Genomic DNA, 25,800 nt, shown 5'->3' with positions numbered 1-25,800 from the left:
AAGGACTAGGTTAAACACATTTTCTATTTAAGGAAGTAAAATAGTTGGTAAAATTATTTGGGTAAAAAATGATAATGTATTTTGTGACTAAGACGAAAAAAATACATTTTCCTATAAGAAAGTGAGAGAAATTGCACGTAAAACGCTAGCAAGTTTCTCTATCTTCTTCAATCCAATTCATCTCTATCTTAGAAAAGTATATATATATCATACACTAGATGACATTTATCATATTCATATCGATAAATTTTAAGAAATCAATACATTAATAATAGTAATCTTAAGTATTTATATTTATTTTAGTTTCTTAAAATGTATTTTCATTCATTCCTAGTAAAAGAGATATAACCTAAACCTACAATAATAAAGATAGCTCGTGTGGGACTTATGCATACAAACCCAAATTAAAAAAGACATAGAAAATTTTTTAAGACACGTGCAGCGCACGTGCACCTTCTTAATTTAGAATAAAATTTGGGTGTAGGAAAAAGTCTTGAAAGTCAATTAAGTTTAGTTCAAAATATTTCTCATTTGATGGGGTATTGCATTATTATTATGAATAATAGTTTTAATTATTCATGCCAGACTATGAGAGATAAAAAAATGATATTGAATCGATTATATTTTGAATTAATATATATAAAAATAATGAAAATGAAATTAAATTCTATCTTGTAATGAATTATTTTTATTCAAAATATGATAAAAAAAATTACATTTTATTTTGTCATAAAATATTTTTATTTTCTATTTGGCTAGAAACTAAAAAATGAAATAGATTTGAAGCTTGTTATATTTTCTATTAGGGCTCGTCATGTCAGGGTCGAATTCCTAGTTATACATGGATGCACGTCGTTACCCACTCTCATTGACTTATTATTAATTTTGTTTGATAAACGGGAACTACACATCAAACCTTAATTTTGCGGAGATCATGTTTACTAATGACAAAACCTACAGTAGCCTTGGGAGGCATATCTTTGATGTTTACATTCAGGTACTTGTATGAAGCCCACTTTTTTCTACACATATTAAAGGTTATCTCTATTAAGTAAGGTCTGGAAAGAATAACTGATGTGCTGATAGGGTTCTCTTTTAAATGACGAGAACTTATGTTGAACGAATCATTTGAGTTTTGTTGTCATATGATGTTAGTGGTTATTTGTTTTGTATTTTTATTTTTAGTTTTTCATTTTAAGAAGTGTCTCATGGTTTCTGGAAAAAAATAATTTCAGGGAAAGCTGGTGCTGAAGGATTTCAACATCGAAAAAAATTAGGTGGAGTTAACAAGGAAATTAGAAGAAACTTCACTGCAGTTGTTGCTGATAATACTTTGGATATACGCTTCTATTGGGCTGGGAAATGGACAAATGGTATTCGTGTTAGAGGCGTATACGGTCCTCTCATTTCAGCCATATTTGTTGATCCTGGTAAGTCGGAAGTTGGAACTTAGTAACTTGAAAACACAAGAGATAGTTGTCTGACACATCTCTAATAAAACCTATAAAGGAGATTATTGATTATTTTGACAGTATATTTGATATCTCTCTCTCTCTCAGATTTTACGCCACCATCAGAAAGGGAAGAAGCATATCTGCAGGTGCTATAGTTGGTATAGTAGTAGCAGTTCTTGTTATAGTCTTGCTAGTTCTGGCTATTCTTTGGTGGAAGGGTTGTTTTAGACGAAAAGACACATTGGAACATGGTACTAAAATTACTGGCACAATCATATTATCCTTAAATTTTAACATGTATATGTATCTTATTTCCAAGTGTGCAAATTCGTGCAATATTTCACATAGTGCAATAAATGCTATCTAAAATGAACTATGTGATTGAAAAGTGTTTGCAGTTATCTAAATTGCTATTTTACTTGTTTTTTCTAAGAATTAAAGGGTGTAGACCTTCACACTGGGTCATTTACGCTAAGGCTAATATAAACTGCCACAAACAATTTTGATCCTGCTAAAAAGATTGGAGAAGGTGGTTTCGGTCATGTATTCAAGGTAGCGTAAACAATAAATACTTTTAATAAATGAATTATCTTTATGTTGTCATTAAGCTCATTGAGTTTTTCTGCCACCTCTGATTTGAAGGGTGTCCTATCCGATGGCGCTGTCATCGCCGTAAAACAGCTTTCTGCCAAATAAAAGCAAGGGAACCGTGAGTTTGTCAATGAAATTGGCATGATTTCGGCCCTACAACACCCTCAACTTGTCAAGTTACATGGATGTTGCATTGAAGGCAATCGGTTGTTGCTTGTCTACGAGTACTTGGAAAGTAATAGCCTTGCTCGTGCATTATTTGGTAAGTTATGTGACAATTCAATTTTTGTTTCTTTTAATTCCGCTATCAATATTTCTTTTTCCATTTTAAACTTATGTATGAAGATAAATGTTTGCATGTCTAGAAGAACACCAAATTCATATGGATTGGCCAACGAGGCAGAAGATCTGCATTGGTATATCCAGGGGTTTGGCGTATCTGCAGGTCGAATCAGGACTTCAAATTGTGCATCGTGATATCAAGGCTACAAATGTACTTCTTGCTAAAGATCTTCTGGCTAAAATATCTGATTTTGGACTCGCCGAGCTCGATGAAGAGGATAACACCCATATCAGCACCCGGATTGCTGGAACTTTGTGAGTAATCAAAATCATTCATACTTATCTAGTTTACTATTTTTATCTAACCAAAGATCGAGCCATTGATTTCATAGAATACCTAGTGTGTCCCTCTCTATAGGATTTATATCATGAGGTTTATGTCTATACTTTTGCAGAAAAACATTACAAAAAAAAAAACAAATTTTTTTTACGATAAAAACGACGACAAAAATATTACTGACATGATATTTGATTTCCCAGTGGATATATGGCGCGTGAGTATGCGATGCGAGGCCATTTGACAGACAAAGCAGATATATACAACTTTGGTGTTGTTCTTTTGGAAGTTATCAGTAGAAGGAGCAACTCTAGCAATAGGGATCCAAGCTTTTATCTTCTTGATGAGGTAAATTTAGTTAACACAGTTTCACGCATTTACACTCTTGTTCTGCTACTATTGTTTCTATGAGTCACTATGATAAGCTTAACGCATGATATGTTCACACAAGAACTTCGAAGTTGTTATAATAATATCACGACACGTGCAACGCACATGCACATTGCTAGTAATTATAAATGGAGCAATTAATGTGCTTTTTTTTTTGAGAAAGAAAGCATCGTATCTCATTAATATGGAATTTCAGAAATTACAATATCTATGATAAAACTTGGAAGAGAACTGAGCTGAAATGAAGAACTAGTAGTCTATTCCGCATGTTGTGCAAAAAAATGAACTGTACGAATAGGCCAACTCTATCTTAAGCGGGTGACACTCAGACTATACCAAAAGTACGGGATAACTGGGCCAGGTCGTAAAAGCGGGTTCAATAACGATGGAATATTCAAATTATTTTTTTCATTTATTTTTTTATCATTTATATAATAAGTATTAATTTTTCAAATTCGAGATGGTCTAAGGCTCTCTTTGTAGTTTGTATCATGAAAAATGGCAAGTTAAAAGATGAAAGGAGTAGGTTAAACACATTTTCTATTTGGTTAGGAAGTAGTAAAATTATTTGGGTAAAAAAATGATAATGTATTTGGTGACTAAAACGAAAATAATACATTTTCCAATATGAAAGTGAGAGAAATTGCACGTAAAACACTAGCAGATTTCTCTATCTTCTTCAAATCCAATTCATCTTTATCTTAGAAAAGTATATATATATATATCATAGACTAGATGAGATTCACCATATTCATATCGATAAATTTTAAGAAATCAATACATTAATAATAGTAATCTTAAGTATTTAAATTTACTTTAGTTTCTTAAAATGTATTTTCATTCATTCCTAGGAAAAGAGATATAACCTAAACCTAAAATAATAAAGATAGCTCTTGTGGGACTTATGCATACAAACCCAAATTAAAAAAGACATAGAAAATTTATTAAGACACGGGCAGCGCACGTGCACCTTCCTAATTTAGAATAAAATTTGGGTGTAGGAAAAGGTCTTGAAAGTCAATTAAGTTTAGTTCAAAATATTTCCCATTTGATGGGGTATTGCATTATTATTATGAATAATAGTATTAATTATTCATGCCAGACTATGAGAGATAAAAAAATGATATTGAATCGATTATATTTTGAATTAATATATATAAAAATAATGAAAATGAAGTTAAATTCTATCTTGTAATGAATTATTTTTATTAAAAATATGGTAAATAAAATTACATTTTATTTTTTCATAAAATATTTTTATTTTCTATTTGGCTAGAAACTAAAAAATGAAATAGATTTGAAGCTTGTAATATATTCTATTAGGGCTCGTCATGTCAGCATCGAATTCCTAGTTATACATGGATGCACGTCGTTCCCCACTCTCATTGACTTATTATGGATTTTGTTTGATAAACAGGAACCACACATCAAACCTTAATTTTGCGGGGATCATGATTACTAATGACAAAACCTACACTAGCCTTGGGAGGCATATCTTTGATGTTTACATTCAGGTACTTGTATAAAGCCCACTTTTTTTCTACATATATTGAAGGTTATCTCTAACAAGTAAGGTCTGGAAAGAATAACTGATGTGATGATAGGGTTCTCTTTTAAATGACGAGAACTTATGTTGAACGAATCATTTGAGTTTTGTTGTCATATGATGTTAGTGGTTATTTGTTTTGTATTTATATTTGTAGTTTTTCATTTTAAGAAGTGCCTCATGGTTTCTGGAAAAAAATAATTTCAGGGAAAGCTGGTGCTGAAAGGATTTCAACATCGAAAAAGAAGTAGGTGGAGTTAACAAGAGAATTAGAAGAAACTTCACTGCAATTGTTGCTGATAATACTTTGGATATACGCTTCTATTGGGCTGGGAAATGGACAAATGGTATTCATGTTAGAGGCGTATACGGTCCTCTCATTTCAGCCATATCTGTTGATCCTGGTAAGTCGGAAGTTGGAACTTAGTAACTTGAAAACACAAGAGATAGTTGTCTGACACATCTCTAATAAAACCTATAAAGGAGATTATTGATTATTTTGACTGTATATTTGATATCTCTCTCTCTCTCTCTCTCTCTCTCTCTCTCTCTCTCTCTCTCTCTCAGATTTTACGCCACCATCAGAAAAGGGAAGAAGCATATCTGCAGGTGCTATAGTTGGTATAGTTGTAGCAGTTCTTGTTATAGTCTTGATAGTTCTGGCTATTCTTTGGTGGAAGGGCTGTTTTAGACGAAAAGACACATTGGAACATGGTACTAAAATTACTGGCACAATCATATTATCCTTAAATTTTAAAATGTATATGTATCTTATTTCCATGTGTGCAAATTCGTGCAATATTTCACATAGTGCAATAAATGCTATCTAAAATGAACTATGTGATTGAAAAGTGTTTACAGTTATCTAAATTGCTATTTTACTTGTTTTTCTCAGAATTAAAGGGTGTAGACCTTCACACTGGGTCATTTACGCTAAGGCTAATTCAAAACTGCCACAAACAATTTTGATCATGCTAATAAGATTGGAGAAGGTGGTTTCGGTCATGAATTCAAGGTAGCGTAAACAATAAATACTTTTAATAAATGAATTATCTTTATGTTGTCATTAAGCTCATTGAGTTTTTATGCCACCTCTGATTTGAAGGGTGTTCTATCCGATGGCACTGTCATCGCCGTAAAACAGCTTTCTGCCAAATAAAAGCAAGGGACCCGTGAGTTTGTCAATGAAATTGGCATGATTTCTTCCCCACAACACCCTCATCTTGTCAAGTTACATGGATGTTGCATTGAAGGCAACCGGTTGTTGCTTGTCTACGAGTACTTGGAAAGTAATAGCCTTGCTCGTGCATTATTTGGTAAGTTATGTGACAATTCTATTTTTGTTTCTTTTAATTCACCTATGAATATTTCTTTTTGCATTTTAAACTTATGTATGAAGATAAATGTTTGCAGGTCTAGAAGAACACCAAATTCATATGGATTGGCCAACGAGGCACAAGATCTTCATTGGTATAACCAGGGCTTTGGCGTATCTGCATGTCGAATCAGGACTTAAAATTGTGCATCGTGATATCAAGGCTACAAATGTGCTTCTTGCTAAAGATCTTATGGCTAAAATATCTGATTTTGGACTCGCCGAGCTCGATGAAGAGGATAACACCCATATCAGCACCCGGATTGCTGGAACTTTGTGAGTAATCAAAATCATTCATACTTATCTAGTTTACTATTTTTATCTAACCAAAGATCGAGCCATTGATTTCATAGAATACCTAGTGTGTCCCTCTCTATAGGATTTATATCATGAGGTTTAAGTCTATACTTTTGCAGAAAAACATTACAAAAAAAAAACCAAATTTTTTTTACGATAAAAACGACGACAAAAATATTACTGACATGATATTTGATTTCCCAGTGGATATATGGCGCGTCAGTATGCGATGCGAGGCCATTTGACAGACAAAGCAGATATATACAACTTTGGTCTTGTTCTTTTGGAAGTTATCAGTAGAAGGAGCAACTCTAGCAATAGGGATCCAAGCTTCTATCTTCTTGACGAGGTAAATTTAGTTAACACAGTTTCACGCATTTACACTCTTCTTCTGCTACTATTGTTTCTATGAGTCACTATGATAAGCTTAATGCATGATATGTTCACACAATGAATTCGAAGTTGATATAATAATATCACGACACGTGCAACGCACGTGCACGTTGCTAGTAATTATGAATGGAGCAATTAATGTGGAGTTTTTTTTTTGTTTTTGAGAAAGAAAGCATCATATCTCATTAATATGGAATTTCAGAAATTACAATATCTCTGATAAAACTTGGAAGAGAACTGAGCTGAAATGAAGAACTAGTAGTCTATTCCGCATGTTGTGCAAAAAATGAACTGTACGAATGGGCTAACTCTATCTTAAGCGGGTGACACTCAGACTATACCAAAAGTACGAGATAACTAGGCCAGGTCGTGAAAGCGGGCTCGATAACGCTGGAATACTCAAATTATGTTTTTAATTTATTTTTTTATCATTTATGTAATAAGTATAAATTTTATATTCGAGATTGTCAAAGGCTCTCTTTGTTGTTTGTATCATCAAAAAATGACAAGTTAAAAGATGAAAGGACTAGGTTAAACACATTTTCTATTTAAGGAAGTAAAATAGTTGGTAAAATTATTTGGGTAAAAAATGATAATGTATTTTGTGACTAAGACGAAAAAAATACATTTTCCTATAAGAAAGTGAGAGAAATTGCACGTAAAACGCTAGCAAGTTTCTCTATCTTCTTCAATCCAATTCATCTCTATCTTAGAAAAGTATATATATATCATACACTAGATGACATTTATCATATTCATATCGATAAATTTTAAGAAATCAATACATTAATAATAGTAATCTTAAGTATTTATATTTATTTTAGTTTCTTAAAATGTATTTTCATTCATTCCTAGTAAAAGAGATATAACCTAAACCTACAATAATAAAGATAGCTCGTGTGGGACTTATGCATACAAACCCAAATTAAAAAAGACATAGAAAATTTTTTAAGACACGTGCAGCGCACGTGCACCTTCTTAATTTAGAATAAAATTTGGGTGTAGGAAAAAGTCTTGAAAGTCAATTAAGTTTAGTTCAAAATATTTCTCATTTGATGGGGTATTGCATTATTATTATGAATAATAGTTTTAATTATTCATGCCAGACTATGAGAGATAAAAAAATGATATTGAATCGATTATATTTTGAATTAATATATATAAAAATAATGAAAATGAAATTAAATTCTATCTTGTAATGAATTATTTTTATTCAAAATATGATAAAAAAAATTACATTTTATTTTGTCATAAAATATTTTTATTTTCTATTTGGCTAGAAACTAAAAAATGAAATAGATTTGAAGCTTGTTATATTTTCTATTAGGGCTCGTCATGTGAGGGTCGAATTCCTAGTTATACATGGATGCACGTCGTTACCCACTCTCATTGACTTATTATTAATTTTGTTTGATAAACGGGAACTACACATCAAACCTTAATTTTGCGGAGATCATGTTTACTAATGACAAAACCTACAGTAGCCTTGGGAGGCATATCTTTGATGTTTACATTCAGGTACTTGTATGAAGCCCACTTTTTTCTACACATATTAAAGGTTATCTCTATTAAGTAAGGTCTGGAAAGAATAACTGATGTGCTGATAGGGTTCTCTTTTAAATGACGAGAACTTATGTTGAACGAATCATTTGAGTTTTGTTGTCATATGATGTTAGTGGTTATTTGTTTTGTATTTTTATTTTTAGTTTTTCATTTTAAGAAGTGTCTCATGGTTTCTGGAAAAAAATAATTTCAGGGAAAGCTGGTGCTGAAGGATTTCAACATCGAAAAAAATTAGGTGGAGTTAACAAGGAAATTAGAAGAAACTTCACTGCAGTTGTTGCTGATAATACTTTGGATATACGCTTCTATTGGGCTGGGAAATGGACAAATGGTATTCGTGTTAGAGGCGTATACGGTCCTCTCATTTCAGCCATATCTGTTGATCCTGGTAAGTCGGAAGTTGGAACTTAGTAACTTGAAAACACAAGAGATAGTTGTCTGACACATCTCTAATAAAACCTATAAAGGAGATTATTGATTATTTTGACAGTATATTTGATATCTCTCTCTCTCTCAGATTTTACGCCACCATCAGAAAGGGAAGAAGCATATCTGCAGGTGCTATAGTTGGTATAGTAGTAGCAGTTCTTGTTATAGTCTTGCTAGTTCTGGCTATTCTTTGGTGGAAGGGTTGTTTTAGACGAAAAGACACATTGGAACATGGTACTAAAATTACTGGCACAATCATATTATCCTTAAATTTTAACATGTATATGTATCTTATTTCCAAGTGTGCAAATTCGTGCAATATTTCACATAGTGCCATAAATGCTATCTAAAATGAACTATGTGATTGAAAAGTGTTTGCAGTTATCTAAATTGCTATTTTACTTGTTTTTTCTAAGAATTAAAGGGTGTAGACCTTCACACTGGGTCATTTACGCTAAGGCTAATTAAAACTGCCACAAACAATTTTGATCCTGCTAAAAAGATTGGAGAAGGTGGTTTCGGTCATGTATTCAAGGTAGCGTAAACAATAAATACTTTTAATAAATGAATTATCTTTATGTTGTCATTAAGCTCATTGAGTTTTTCTGCCACCTCTGATTTGAAGGGTGTCCTATCCGATGGCGCTGTCATCGCCGTAAAACAGCTTTCTGCCAAATAAAAGCAAGGGAACCGTGAGTTTGTCAATGAAATTGGCATGATTTCGGCCCTACAACACCCTCAACTTGTCAAGTTACATGGATGTTGCATTGAAGGCAATCGGTTGTTGCTTGTCTACGAGTACTTGGAAAGTAATAGCCTTGCTCGTGCATTATTTGGTAAGTTATGTGACAATTCAATTTTTGTTTCTTTTAATTCCGCTATCAATATTTCTTTTTCCATTTTAAACTTATGTATGAAGATAAATGTTTGCATGTCTAGAAGAACACCAAATTCATATGGATTGGCCAACGAGGCAGAAGATCTGCATTGGTATATCCAGGGGTTTGGCGTATCTGCATGTCGAATCAGGACTTCAAATTGTGCATCGTGATATCAAGGCTACAAATGTACTTCTTGCTAAAGATCTTCTGGCTAAAATATCTGATTTTGGACTCGCCGAGCTCGATGAAGAGGATAACACCCATATCAGCACCCGGATTGCTGGAACTTTGTGAGTAATCAAAATCATTCATACTTATCTAGTTTACTATTTTTATCTAACCAAAGATCGAGCCATTGATTTCATAGAATACCTAGTGTGTCCCTCTCTATAGGATTTATATCATGAGGTTTAAGTCTATACTTTTGCAGAAAAACATTACAAAAAAAAAAACCAATTTTTTTTTACGATAAAAACGACGACAAAAATATTACTGACATGATATTTGATTTCCCAGTGGATATATGGCGCGTCAGTATGCGATGCGAGGCCATTTGACAGACAAAGCAGATATATACAACTTTGGTGTTGTTCTTTTGGAAGTTATCAGTAGAAGGAGCAACTCTAGCAATAGGGATCCAAGCTTCTATCTTCTTGACGAGGTAAATTTAGTTAACACAGTTTCACGCATTTACACTCTTGTTCTGCTACTATTGTTTCTATGAGTCACTATGATAAGCTTAACGCATGATATGTTCACACAAGAACTTCGAAGTTGTTATAATAATATCACGACACGTGCAACGCACGTGCACATTGCTAGTAATTATAAATGGAGCAATTAATGTGCATTTTTTTTTTTTGAGAAAGAAAGCATCGTATCTCATTAATATGGAATTTCAGAAATTACAATATCTATGATAAAACTTGGAAGAGAACTGAGCTGAAATGAAGAACTAGTAGTCTATTCCGCATGTTGTGCAAAAAAATGAACTGTACGAATAGGCCAACTCTATCTTAAGCGGGTGACACTCAGACTATACCAAAAGTACGGGATAACTGGGCCAGGTCGTAAAAGCGGGTTCAATAACGATGGAATATTCAAATTATTTTTTTCATTTATCTTTTTATCATTTATATAATAAGTATTAATTTTTCAAATTCGAGATGGTCTAAGGCTCTCTTTGTAGTTTGTATCATGAAAAATGGCAAGTTAAAAGATGAAAGGAGTAGGTTAAACACATTTTCTATTTGGTTAGGAAGTAGTAAAATTATTTGGGTAAAAAAATGATAATGTATTTTGAGACTAAAACGAAAATAATACATTTTCCAATATGAAAGTGAGAGAAATTGCACGTAAACCGCTAGCAGGTTTCTCTATCTTCTTCAAATCCAATTCATCTTTATCTTAGAAAAGTATATATATATATATCATAGACTAGATGAGATTCACCATATTCATATCGATAAATTTTAAGAAATCAATACATTAATAATAGTAATCTTAAGTATTTAAATTTAATTTAGTTTCTTAAAATGTATTTTCATTCATTCCTAGCAAAAGAGATATAACCTAAACCTAAAATAAAAAAGATAGCTCTTGTGGGACTTATGCATACAAACCCAAATTAAAAAAGACATAGAAAATTTATTAAGACACGGGCAGCGCACGTGCACCTTCCTAATTTAGAATGAAATTTGGGTGTAGGAAAAAGTCTTGAAAGTCAATTAAGTTTAGTTCAAAATATTTCCCATTTGATGGGGTATTGCATTATTATTATGAATAATAGTTTTAATTATTCATGCCAGACTATGAGAGATAAAAAAATGATATTGAATCGATTATATTTTGAATTAATATATATAAAAATAATGAAAATGAAATTAAATTCTATCTTGTAATGAATTATTTTTATTAACAATATGGTAAATAAAATTACATTTTATTTTGTCATAAAATATTTTTATTTTCTATTTGGCTAGAAACTAAAAAATGAAATAGATTTGAAGCTTGTTATATTTTGTATTAGGGCTCGTCATTTCAGGATCGAATTCCTTGTTATACATGGATGCACGTCGTTCCCCACTCTCATTGACTTATTATGGATTTTGTTTGATAAACAGGAACTAAACATCAAACCTTAATTTTGCGGAGATCATGTTTACTAATGACAAAACCTGTAGTAGCCTCGGGAGGCATGTCACGCCCCGAATTTCCGAGACATGATTAATCGAAAATAAGTTTAGAAAACATACGCACAACTTAAGAAAATCGACAGCTTCGCTGTTTTAATTTAAAAATTTATTTGTCTCAAACCACTTGTCGGAAAAATCTGAAAATTTAACACTACACTTTAAACAGTCTATGGAATATGTCTGTGAAACAGTTTTGTAAACGGTTCAGCAGATTTTGTGTAATCAATAAAATAGTACAGTGCTGGCAGTAAAATTTATATACTACGGAAGAAACTTTAAAAATTCATAATAAAATCAATTTTCGTCCAAAAGGAATAAAACATTGATGTAATCTAGTTTTAAGAGTCTAGAGTGAAATACAATTAGAATCATTTCGATCCGTCAAGTAAAACTCGGGTTTTCAAAAATATAACACGAAGCTCGCGTCAAACTGTTCAGTCTTTAAAAAAAAAAAATCATAACTTACTCATTTGAAATCCAATTTCAGCAAACTCTATATCAAACTGAAGCTAATGAGATAATCTAAAGCAAAATAAAACATATTCAGCTTCAAGCCAACAATTAAAACATAGTTCTCAACATTCAAGCATACTAATAAAAATAAACATGAAAAGTCTAAACAATCTAATACGCGAATCCACTCCAAAACATATTCTCGATTCAATCATTCCGCTCGATCCAAGTTATCACCTGAAAAGTAGTAGAGGGTGAGCAAAAGCTCCGTAGGAATAATGATTTCAAAGCTTCAATAAAGCAAATGGTCATGCAGCTTACAATGCCTGCTCAAACACGAAAAGCCTTCTAGAAAACAGTTTTCACAAAAATATTTAATAAGCAAGTAAAAATTCATTCCAAAAGCTCACAGATTAAACAAAATCATGTAATGTACGTAACAGCCAATACGTGGCTCTGCACGTGATCACACACATAGTCGATCCCGTTACAGCTCGATCAATCATGAGCTCTGCCCGCGACCGCACACAGCCGGTCCCGTTATAGTCCGATCATCATGGACTCTGCCCTCTTTACGGGGTGCTACCCCGAAGGAAAAGTTACCTCATGCGCATGTTTCCGGTCTTTCACCGCGGAGCTAGTCGAGCCCAACTTAATTTCACCACGTACACATCCATAACAAGTCCAAACCATTTCGCTTTATTAAGAACCATCCCCATAACCAACACTTCGAAATAAATGTTTTCAAGAAAGATCGAGTGGAGCGAGTAAACAAACACCATAAACCACACGCACATTCACAAATATAAAAAGCTTCTAAATCAAAACCCCTACCTCGTTTCGACAATTCAATCCACGAAACCTTATCAATTGTCTCAGCACGAAAGCTTATTATTTGTTTAAGCAGATTATTCCTTTCCTGTAATATGATAATTATGCACACAAATACACAATGAGATTTTATCATACGTACATCCACTGGAAGCAAACATAGCAGATCATGTAATACAGAGAAGGACATAGACCATCCATAACAGATATGTATTATATATATACTCACACTCGAGCACACACCAGCCATAAATAATAACATATATATACACATTATATATCTATACATAATATATAGACACGCACACAGAACATAATTTCAACATACACACACTACAAAATTCAAACACACACACACGTATTACATAATATATATATATATTGTGAATCTGCACACATACAGACCATTATATATTCTAATACACACTTATGCTAGGTAGGATTTAAGCACTTATGTGCTAAAGTTCATAATAAATTATATATTCATATACACTACGTAGCATATATGTCTATGTATAGCACCCCAACATAAACCCAGCACACACATAACTCACGCACTCACACAGGACGCAGCAGAATTGCAGAGTAGTTGTACCTTTCGCAATTAAATTGAGTAATCCAAACAAATCAAAATAACAGAACATTCAGAGCTATGGACGGATAGACAAATTAATTCTCGTATCCTTCCAATTCCTTCGTCTCTCTTTCTCTAATTTTGTATTCTCCGAACTATCGTGCAATCTGTAACTAGCCCTCTTCTTTCTCACGTTCTCCCTCAAGCCGCCGCCTCCTTCTCCCGATTAATTGTTCTCCATTTTAATTAAAGACATTTATTTTGTCTTAGGGCTTCCTAGCCCACATAGGATTTTATTTAATTTAAATACCCAATAATTTATTTATAACCACATACTAAAAAAAATATTTAAAATAAAATTACGGTCATTACAACCTACCCTCCTTAAAGGAATTTCGTCCTCGAAATTCTCAACGCACCTTAATCATTGAACAAATCCGGATATTTCGAGCGCACTTCCTCTTCACGTTCCCATGTAGCTTCTTCAATGCCATGATGTTGCCACAAAACTTTGACCAAATGGATAGTTTTCCCTCGCAAGACTTGTGTTCTTGAATCTAATACTCTGACTGGTTTTTCCTCGTAAGAAACGTCTTCTTCCACTCTCAAATCGGCCCAATCCAGAATGTGTGTCGGGTCAGGTTCATACTTACGTAACATAGATACGTGAAAGACATCATGAACTCCTACAAGTTTTGGAGGTAAAGCAAGTCGATATGCCACCTCTCCCACTCTATCAAGAATCTCAAAGGGGCCTATGTATCTAGGTGCCAATTTTCCCCTTCGGCTGAATCTCATTAAGCCTCTCCTCGGGCTAACCTTTAGAAAAACATGATCACCAACCTCGAAGCATAGAGGTCGTCTGCGTCGATCCGCATAACTCTTCTGGCGACTCTGAGCTGTGACTAGTCGTTTACGAATGATAGCAATTTTTTCGGTGGTTTCACGAACCGATTCAGGTCCTAATATAGATTTATCACCAACTTCTGTCCAACAAATAGGTGATCTACAGGGTCGTCCATACAACGCTTCAAAAGGAGCCATTTCAATACTAGATTGATAGCTGTTATTGTAAGCAAACTCCACTAATGGTAGGTGATCCTCCCACGAACCTCTAAAGTCGAGTACACACGCCCTCAACATATCTTCTAGAATTTGAATAGTTCGCTCCGATTGACCATCTGTTTGAGGATGGTAAGCAGTACTGAATCGTAAATCTGTCCCTAGAGCTGATTGAAGGCCTTGCCAAAAGCGAGAAGTAAAGCGTGGGTCGCGATCTGAAACAATGGAAACTGGGATACCATGAAGCCTGACTATGTCTCTGATATAAAGCTTGCTAAGAACATCAATCGAATCAGTAATGCGTATAGGCAGAAAATGAGCAGACTTTGTCAAACGATCGACGATAACCCAAATTGAATTGTGCCCTCTGGGCGATCTTGGAAGTCCACTCACAAAATCCATCGTAATATGTTCCCACTTCCACTCCGAAATTGGTAGTGGCTGAAGTAATCCAGCAGGTCTCTGGTGTTCGGTCTTAACTTGCTGACAAGTCAAACACTTCGAAACAAAATGCGCTACATCTTTCTTCATACCTCTCCACCAAAATTGACGTCGTAGATCATGATACATCTTCGTCCCACCTGGGTGCACGGCTAGACGCGAGTGATGAAATTCTCGAATTATCTCATCTCGAAAAGATTGTGGGACAAACACTTTATCCATAAACCTCAAACTTTGATCAGTATGCAGACTCCAACCGGATAGACCCTCACCACTAGAAATAGCTGTACGAATAGAATCAGCTTCGACATCTTGCTTTTGAGCCTCAAGCACTCGAGTAAAAAGCGCAGGCTGTGACACGATGGAGAATAATGCAAACCTCTCAGTTGTTTCGCTAAGGTGCAAATCAAACTCGCTAATATCTTCCATCATTTCCCACTCCTTAACTGCCACACCTACTATGCTATGAAGAGATTTCCTACTAAGTGCATCTGCTACAACATTTGCTTTGCCTGGGTGGTACTCCAATTCGAAATCATAATCCTCCATGTACTCCATCCAGCGCCGTTGTCGTAGATTAAGATCCTTTTGAGAAAATAAGTACTTCAAGCTCTTGTGATCAGAAAATACTTCAAATTTCTCACCATACAGATAGTGTCTCCAGCTCTTTAGCGCGAAAATGACAGCTGCTAACTCCAAATCATGCGTAGGGTAGTTGTGTTCATGCGTCTTTAGTTGACGAGAACCATAAGCTACAACCCTTCCCAACTGCATAAGTACACAACCCAAACCATCGCGTGAAGCATCACAATAAACTGTATATCCCAAGCCTCTTTCGGGTATTACAAGTATTGGCGCTGATGTCAATCTCTTTTTCAATTCCAAGAAGGCTAGCTCACAAGCTTCGTCCCATAAAAATTTGACTCCCTTACGCGTAAGACGTGTTAATGGCGAAGCAAGCCGAGAAAAATCTTCCACGAATCTGCGGTAGTAACCTGCAAGCCCAAGAAAACTACGAATCTCAAACACCGTCTTTGGTTGTCCCCAATTCATTACTGCTTCTATCTTCGACGGATCAACTAAAACTCCATTGTCTGACCCAACATGGCCAAGGAATTTAACCTCAGGCATCCAAAACTCACACTTCTCGTATTTTGCATACAACTTGTGATCTCTGAGTAGTTGTAGGACGGTTTCCAAATGTTTCTCGTGCGCTTCCTTTGACGGAGAGTAAATCAAGATATCATCGACGAATACCACAACAAACTTGTCAAGATAAGGGCGAAAGATTCGATTCATCAAATCCATAAATACTGCAGGTGCATTAGTCAATCCAAAAGGCATAACAAGAAACTCATAGTGCCCATATCTAGTTCTGAAAGCTGTCTTTGGGATGTCCTCTTCTCTAACTCTCAATTGGTGGTAACCTGACCTCAAATCGATTTTTGAAAAACAGGACGATCCTTTAAGTTGATCAAACAAGTCATCAATCCTTGGTAAAGGGTATTTGTTCTTGATAGTAACTCTGTTGAGCTTCCTATAATCAATGCACATACGTAAAGAACCATCCTTCTTCTTCACGAACAAAGCAGGAGCTCCCCACGGTGAAGTACTAGGGCGAATGAAACCTTTATCTAGTAATTCTTGAAGTTGTACCTTTAACTCACTCAACTCTGCTGGAGCAAATCTATAGGGAGCCATAGAAATTGGAGTTGTACCGGGAATAAGATCAATAGAAAACTCGACCTCACGGTGTGGTGCCACACCATGCAAGTCTTCTGGAAAAACATCCGAGAAATTGCATACTACATGAGGAAGGTCTTTACTTGTCGAACCTACTTCGTCGGCTAAAATAGAAAGGAGAATATTGGATCTCTTACTAGTACGTAACCAATTCATGGATGAATTTAGAACGTCCCTTTTATTACCAAAAGAATAAGAATAACTGCCTCTGGCTGTCGAGACAGTGACTCTCCTTCTATAACAATCAATGTTAGCACGATAGGCACTTAGCCAATCCATCCCAAGAATAACGTCAAAACTGACCATGTCTAATATAATCAAGTCAAAAACTAAGGAATGATATGCAATCTTTATCTCACAAGATCTACAAATCTCCCTTAAAGTAACCCCACCACTAACCGGAGTATCTATACACAAAGGGACATCCAAAGCTTCAATTTTTAAACCCAAGGATAACGCAAATGCCAAAGATATGAATGAATGAGATGCTCCAGTATCAATAAGAACAGATGCCCAAGAATTAAACACTAAAAATGTACCTTGAGCGACTGAAGGATTTGAGGATTCCTCTGCAAGATTCGGTGCTCTCACAACTGAATACACACGACCTTGAGTTCCATGACCTCCGTGGCCTTGCTTGCCACCTACATGTGTTCGTGTCTGCTGAGAAGAAAGTCCATGTTGTGGTGGCCTATACTCTTGGCGTACTGGTGCGGATTGTGTAGAATGAGTAGGCGGGTATGATTTAGCCATGTTCGGCGTACCTTGGCTCTGAGGGCAATAACGACTAATATGTCCAGCTTCACCACAACTATAGCATGTCGGGGGTCTATTACTCTGTATTATTCCTTGAGGTTGCCCTTGATAGGGTCTTTGAAGTTGACCAGCTCGTTTCTCTCTCTGAGGGCAGTCATATCGACGATGTCCCGGTTGGTGACAATGGTAACATACTGTACTCTGAGGAGTATGTGCAGTAGGAGCTATCGAATCGACGTGAACCGACTTTGAAGATTGATGTTTTCCTTGAGCATGTGAAACGGAGTTGGAGGATTTTTGTCGTTTAGCAAAACGACCTTCAGACTCTATTATGTTTCCTCCCTGTTGCGGCCTAGAATCTCGAATCCTCCTTGTGTCTTGGAGAGTCTCCTCCACTGTGGCGGCAGTATCAACAATATCAGAATACGTGCGAATTCTTAAGGCTGCAAGTCGCTCTCTAATGGATATCTTCAAACCCCTCTCAAATCTTTTGCACCTCAACTCCTCAGTTGAAACAAGTTCGTTCGCAAAACGTGCTAGGGATGTAAACTTGGCCTCATATTGGGCAACACTCATATTACCCTGAATAAGGTCCATGAATTGCTGTCGAAATGTATCCCTAGTCGTCTCTGGAAAGTACCTCTCTAAGAAGACTCTAGAGAAGGTCTCAAAATTATCAGCAACGGTCAACTTCACACGTTTCCACCAATGGTATGCATCGCCTTTCAGTTGGTGTACAGCAAAAGACACTCTCATACCGCCATCAGTGATCCTCGACGTATCTAAGTTACGGGTAATCTGCTCCAACCACTCCTCTGCTGCTAAAGGGTCTGGCTCACCATGGAATGTGGGCGTGTCTAGACGTAAAAACTCTCTCAAAGCTATGGAAGCTGGTGCCGGATTATCTCCAACTACTGGTGCAGGATTTCCTTGTCCAAAAGCGTTGGCCATCACCTTTAGAGTATTGACTACTTCATTCATAAATTGTTCCGGGATAGGCTGGGTGGATGGAACGTTTGGTGTATTTGTCGGTGCGGTATTTCCAGCATTATTGTCGTTCGCACTTGGGTTCCCAGTTGGAATTTCACCCCTGCCTCTGCCGCTGCCGCCTCTCCTGCCTCTACCTCTAGTAGACATTCCTCTATTTAAGATACCCACAGTAATTAACTAAATCACTCACAATATCATGTTAAATTAACCGTATTCAATCGCGCACATGAACCAATTTACTCAAACCAGCAAAACATATAACGATATGATCACGTTAGTCAATTAACACTTTCGCAAGTAATACAAGCCAAAGTAGCACATAATACACAGCAAACCAAACACATAAAACCACACTTCAATAATTCCCACGGCTCCAGGTATTCAAACCCAGAGCTCTGATACCAAGTTGTCACGCCCCGAATTTCCGAGACATGATTAATCGAAAATAAGTTTAGAAAACATACGCACAACTTAAGAAAATCGACAGCTTCGCTGTTTTAATTTAAAAATTTATTTGTCTCAAACCACTTGTCGGAAAAATCTGAAAATTTAACACTACACTTTAAACAGTCTATGGAATATGTCTGTGAAACAGTTTTGTAAACGGTTCAGCAGATTTTGTGTAATCAATAAAATAGTACAGTGCTGGCAGTAAAATTTATATACTACGGAAGAAACTTTAAAAATTCATAATAAAATCAATTTTCGTCCAAAAGGAATAAAACATTGATGTAATCTAGTTTTAAGAGTCTAGAGTGAAATACAATTAGAATCATTTCGATCCGTCAAGTAAAACTCGGGTTTTCAAAAATATAACACGAAGCTCGCGTCAAACTGTTCAGTCTTTAAAAAAAAAAAATCATAACTTACTCATTTGAAATCCAATTTCAGCAAACTCTATATCAAACTGAAGCTAATGAGATAATCTAAAGCAAAATAAAACATATTCAGCTTCAAGCCAACAATTAAAACATAGTTCTCAACATTCAAGCATACTAATAAAAATAAACATGAAAAGTCTAAACAATCTAATACGCGAATCCACTCCAAAACATATTCTCGATTCAATCATTCCGCTCGATCCAAGTTATCACCTGAAAAGTAGTAGAGGGTGAGCAAAAGCTCCGTAGGAATAATGATTTCAAAGCTTCAATAAAGCAAATGGTCATGCAGCTTACAATGCCTGCTCAAACACGAAAAGCCTTCTAGAAAACAGTTTTCACAAAAATATTTAATAAGCAAGTAAAAATTCATTCCAAAAGCTCACAGATTAAACAAAATCATGTAATGTACGTAACAGCCAATACGTGGCTCTGCACGTGATCACACACATAGTCGATCCCGTTACAGCTCGATCAATCATGAGCTCTGCCCGCGACCGCACACAGCCGGTCCCGTTATAGTCCGATCATCATGGACTCTGCCCTCTTTACGGGGTGCTACCCCGAAGGAAAAGTTACCTCATGCGCATGTTTCCGGTCTTTCACCGCGGAGCTAGTCGAGCCCAACTTAATTTCACCACGTACACATCCATAACAAGTCCAAACCATTTCGCTTTATTAAGAACCATCCCCATAACCAACACTTCGAAATAAATGTTTTCAAGAAAGATCGAGTGGAGCGAGTAAACAAACACCATAAACCACACGCACATTCACAAATATAAAAAGCTTCTAAATGAAAACCCCTACCTCGTTTCGACAATTCAATCCACGAAACCTTATCAATTGTCTCAGCACGAAAGCTTATTATTTGTTTAAGCAGATTATTCCTTTCCTGTAATATGATAATTATGCACACAAATACACAATGAGATTTTATCATACGTACATCCACTGGAAGCAAACATAGCAGATCATGTAATACAGAGAAGGACATAGACCATCCATAACAGATATGTATTATATATATACTCACACTCGAGCACACACCAGCCATAAATAATAACATATATATACACATTATATATCTATACATAATATATAGACACGCACACAGAACATAATTTCAACATACACACACTACAAAATTCAAACACACACACACGTATTACATAATATATATATATATTGTGAATCTGCACACATACAGACCATTATATATTCTAATACACACTTATGCTAGGTAGGATTTAAGCACTTATGTGCTAAAGTTCATAATAAATTATATATTCATATACACTACGTAGCATATATGTCTATGTATAGCACCCCAACATAAACCCAGCACACACATAACTCACGCACTCACACAGGACGCAGCAGAATTGCAGAGTAGTTGTACCTTTCGCAATTAAATTGAGTAATCCAAACAAATCAAAATAACAGAACATTCAGAGCTATGGACGGATAGACAAATTAATTCTCGTATCCTTCCAATTCCTTCGTCTCTCTTTCTCTAATTTTGTATTCTCCGAACTATCGTGCAATCTGTAACTAGCCCTCTTCTTTCTCACGTTCTCCCTCAAGCCGCCGCCTCCTTCTCCCGATTAATTGTTCTCCATTTTAATTAAAGACATTTATTTTGTCTTAGGGCTTCCTAGCCCACATAGGATTTTATTTAATTTAAATACCCAATAATTTATTTATAACCACATACTAAAAAAAATATTTAAAATAAAATTACGGTCATTACAGAGGCATATCTTTGAAGTTTACATTCAGGTACTTGTATAAAGCCCACTTTTTTTCTACACATATTGAAGGTTAACTCTAACAAGTAAGGTCTGGAAAGAATAACTGATGTGCTGATAGGGTTCTCTTTTAAATGACGAGAACTTATGTTGAACGAATCATTTGAGTTTTGTTGTCATATGATGTTAGTGGTTATTTGTTTTGTATTTGTATTTGTAGTTTTTCATTTTAAGAAGTGCCTCATGGTTTCTGGAAAAAAATAATTTCAGGGAAAGCTGGTGCTGAAGGATTTCAACATCGAAAAAGAAGAAGGTGGAGTTAACAAGAGAATTAGAAGAAACTTCACTGCAGTGGTTGTTGATAATACTTTGGATATACGCTTCTATTGGGCTGGGAAATGGACAAATGGTATTCCTGTTAGAGGCGTATACGGTCCTCTCATTTCAGCCATATCTGTTGATCCTGGTAAGTCGGAAGTTTGAACTTAGTAACTTGAAAACACAAGAGATAGTTGTCTGACACATCTCTAATAAAACCAATAAACGAGATTATGGATTATTTTGACAGTATATTTGATATTTCTCTCTCTCTCTCTCTCTCTCTCTCTCTCTCTCTCTCTCTCTCTCTCTCTCTCTCTCTCTCTCTCTCTCTCTCTCTCTCTCTCTCTCTCTCTCTCTCTCTCTCTCTCTCTCTCTCTCTCTCTCTCTCTCTCTCTCTCTCTCTCTCTCTCTCTCTCTCTCTCTCTCTCTCTCTCTCTCTCTCTCTCTCTCTCTCTCTCTCTCTCTCTCTCTCTCTCTCTCTCTCTCTCTCTCTCTCTCTCTCTCTCTCTCTCTCTCTCTCTCTCTCTCTCTCTCTCTCTCTCTCTCTCTCTCTCTCTCTTCTCTCTCTTAGATTTTACGCCACCATCAGAAAAGGGAAGAAGCATATCTGCAGGTGCTATAGTTGGTATAGTAGTAGCAGTTCTTGTTATAGTCTTGCTAGTTCTGGCTATTCTTTGGTGGAAGGGCTGTTTTAGACGAAAAGATACATTGGAATATAGTACTAAAATTACTGGCAGAATCATATAATCCTTAAATTTTAACATGTATCTGTATCTTATTTCCATGTGTGAAAATTCGTGCAATATTTCACATAGTGCAATAAATGCTATCTAAAATGAACTATGTGATTGAAAAGTGTTTGCAGTTATCTAAATTGCTATTTTACTTGTTTTTCTCAGAATTAAAGGGTATAGACCTTCACACTGGGTCATTTACGCTAAGGCAAATTAAAACTGCAACAAACAATTTTGATCCTGCTAATAAGATTGGAGAAGGTGGTTTTGGTCATGTATTCAAGGTAGCGTAAACAATAAATACTTCTAATAAATGAATTATCTTTATGTTGTCATTCAGCTCATTGAGTTTTTCTGCCACCTCTGATTTGAAGGGTGTCCTATCCGATGGCACTATCATCGCCGTAAAACAGCTTTCTGCCAAATAAAAGCAAGGGAACCGTGAGTTTGTCAATGAAATTGGCATGATTTCTGCCCTACAACACCCTCACCTTGTCAAGTTACATGGATGTTGCATTGAAGGCAACCGGTTGTTGCTTGTCTACGAGTACTTGGAAAGTAATAGCCTTGCTCGTGCATTATTTGGTAAGTTATGTGACAGTTCTATTTTTGTTTCTTTTAATTCACCTATCAATATTTATTTTTCCATTTCAAACTTATGTATGAAGATAAATGTTTGCAGGTCTAGAAGAACACCAAATTCATTTGGATTGGCCAACGAGGCACAAGATCTGCATTGGTATAGCCAGGGGTTTGGCGTGTCTGCATGCCGAATCAAGACTTAAAATTGTGCATCGTGATATCAAGGGTACAAATGTGCTTCTTGATTAAGATCTTATGGCTAAAATATCTGATTTTGGACTCGCCGAGCTCGATGAAGAGGATAACACCCATATCAGCACCCTGATTGCTGGAACTTTGTGAGTAATCAAAATCATTCATACTTATCTAGTTTACTATTTTTATCTAACCAAAGATCGAGCCATTGATTTCATAGAATACCTACTGTGTCCCTCTCTATAGGATTTATATCATGAGGTTTAAGTCTATACTTTTGCGGAAAAAACATTACAAAAAAAAAAAACCAAATTTTTCTTACGATAAAAACGACGACAAAAATATTACTGACATAAAATATGATTTCCCAGTGGATATATGGCGCGTGATTTTTACATGGAATTATAATTTATAAGGTGTTAGCCATATATTTATATTCAAATATATATATAAACAAAAACGAATGGAAGAAGAAGATATCGAATCTGTTGTAATCTGCTGACTTTTAATTTTTTTTTTTTTTTTCTTTTAGTGTTGATACTTGATACATTGAAATTTGGAAATAATGGTAATCAGCTAATCATATTATACACAGAGAAACAAAAATAATTTCAAAAATTTAAATTAGTATTATAACGCATGGAAAGATAGTAATTAGACATAATAATAATCTCAAATTTAATTAAAAATAATTAATATTATAACTCAAGGATAGACAATAGTTAGACATAATAATCTTTTTTTTATATTTACAAAACTGCCATTTCTGGCCACATAGCTTTACCGAAACTAATAATTAGCTTGGATAATAAAGTAATTATTCATTATGTCGGACCACCATTTGTTCCGGGTTGGGCTGTCTGAAAGCCCACCAGACTATCATCTGGACAAGGCACACCAAAAAGCCCGCCACATTGGATACCTGCACAAAGAATTTAAAACATTAAATACTAGGATTATTAAATTAATTATATATATATATATATATATATATATATATATATATATATATATATATATATATATATATATATTTTCTATTAAAATATTAACTTAATTAAAAAAACAAATAACTTACGATAATTACAACATCTTTACTAGCCAATCCAAATGCTAGCCACACGAGCCCATTTAGGGCTAGGCAGCCTAGCTGCTGGATTGGCACTAAAGTGTTGTTACGGGTTTTGAAAACGTCAATCTGTAAAATGGAAGATTCGATTAGTAGAGTATAATGAATTAAATAAAGAAAATGTACTATATTTAAATACACAATTTCACGCATTTACACTCTTCTTCTGCTACTATTGTTTCTATGAGTCACTATGATAAGCTTAACGCATGATATGTTCACACAAGAATATCGAAGTTGATATAATAATATTACGACACGTGCAACGCACGTGCACATTGCTAGTAATAATAAATGGAGCAATTAATGTGGATTTATTTTTTATTTTTATTTTGACAAAGAAAGCATCATATCTCATTAATATGGAAAGGTATATATATATCATAGACTAGATGAGATTCATCATATTCAAATCGATAAATTTTAAGAAATCAATACATTAATAATAGTAATCTTAAGTATTTAAATATTTTAGTTTCTTAAAATGTATTTTCATTCATTCCTAGCAAGAGAGATATAACCTAAACCTAAAATAATAAAGATAACTCGTGTGGACTTATGCATACAAACCCAAATTAAAAAAGACATAGAAAATTTATTAAGACACGTGCAGCGCACGTGCACCTTCCTAATTTAGAATTAAATTTGGGTGTAGGAAAAAGTCTTGAAAGTCAATTAAGTTTAGTTCAAAATATTTCCCATTTGATGGGGTATTGCATTATTATTATGACTAATAGTTTTAATTATTCATGCCAGACTATGAGAGATAAAAAAATGATATTGAATCGATTATATATTGAATTAATATACATAAAAATAATGAAAATGAAATTAAATTCTATCTTGTAATGAATTATTTTTATTAAAAATTTGGTAAATAAAATTACATTTTATTTTGTCATAAAATAATTTTATTTGTTATTTGGCTAGAAACTAAAAAATGAAATAGATTTGAAGCTTGTTATATTTTCTATTAGGGCTCGTCATCTCAGGGTCGAATTCCTAGTTATACATGGATGCACGTTGTTCCCCACTCTCATTGACTTATTATGCTTTAAAATTAATAAATAAATTTTACATAAGTTTCACTTTTATTGTAAATAACATGCACCAAAAACCTTGTGTTATGAAAAACATGCATTGAATTCCCCAAAAATATTTAACGGTGTTAATTGTTAAAGGAATTGGGGATTTCATGCAAGATAAAATAAAACATAGGGAGATCCCACAGAATAAAATTAACACAGAGAGATTTGGTGCATGTTTTCCATAACACATGGAGTATTTTGCATTTTACACTCGAACATAGTAAAAATTGGATTACAAAAGCGATCATGAAAATACGTACTATAGTTCGAGGACATGAATGCGCATCAAGAAACGTGCACAAAAACACTCGCTAGAAGAGATACGCACATAAGTAAAAGTACAAAAGCATGCACAAAAGTACTCACGCAAAAGTGGATTCACAAAAAGGATCATGAAAACACAAATTACAATCCTAGGACATTAATACAAATCAACAAACATGCATAAGCATACTCGCTCAAATGGACATGCACAAACGTACATGTAAAAATACATGGTAAAAAGTGCATTCGCAACAACGTTCTTAAAAACACGA

At 34.8% G+C, this 25,800-nt stretch overlaps 1 protein-coding gene and 4 pseudogenes across 1 annotated transcript; 4 read left to right on the top strand and 1 right to left on the bottom strand.

Annotated features, from left to right (window-relative positions):
• Positions 1–74: 74 nt before the first annotated feature.
• On the top strand, positions 75–3,075 carry LOC105973861 (putative leucine-rich repeat receptor-like serine/threonine-protein kinase At3g14840; annotated as a pseudogene).
• A 492-nt stretch (positions 3,076–3,567) lies between these two features.
• Positions 3,568–6,684, top strand: LOC105973873 (putative leucine-rich repeat receptor-like serine/threonine-protein kinase At3g14840; annotated as a pseudogene).
• A 576-nt stretch (positions 6,685–7,260) lies between these two features.
• LOC148765805 (putative leucine-rich repeat receptor-like serine/threonine-protein kinase At3g14840) lies at positions 7,261–10,262 on the top strand (annotated as a pseudogene).
• A 609-nt stretch (positions 10,263–10,871) lies between these two features.
• Positions 10,872–23,455, top strand: LOC105973860 (putative leucine-rich repeat receptor-like serine/threonine-protein kinase At3g14840; annotated as a pseudogene).
• On the bottom strand, positions 12,583–18,730 carry LOC105964248 (transposon Tf2-1 polyprotein). The gene is made up of 2 exons (XM_088811758.1): positions 13,613–18,730; positions 12,583–13,105 (listed from the first exon to the last, which is right to left on the bottom strand). The coding sequence occupies exon 1, from the start codon at positions 18,728–18,730 to the stop codon at positions 14,012–14,014; it is 4,719 nt and encodes a 1,572-aa protein (XP_088667884.1). The 3' UTR covers positions 12,583–13,105; positions 13,613–14,011.
• Positions 23,456–25,800: the final 2,345 nt, after the last annotated feature.

Source organism: Erythranthe guttata, chromosome 13, assembly GCF_056151865.1.
Source record: "Erythranthe guttata isolate IM_541 chromosome 13, IM_541, whole genome shotgun sequence".
Taxonomy (NCBI): domain Eukaryota; kingdom Viridiplantae; phylum Streptophyta; class Magnoliopsida; order Lamiales; family Phrymaceae; genus Erythranthe; species Erythranthe guttata.
The sequence above is the reverse complement of the archived record's forward strand: the minus strand, read 5'-3'. Positions and strand labels throughout refer to the sequence as shown.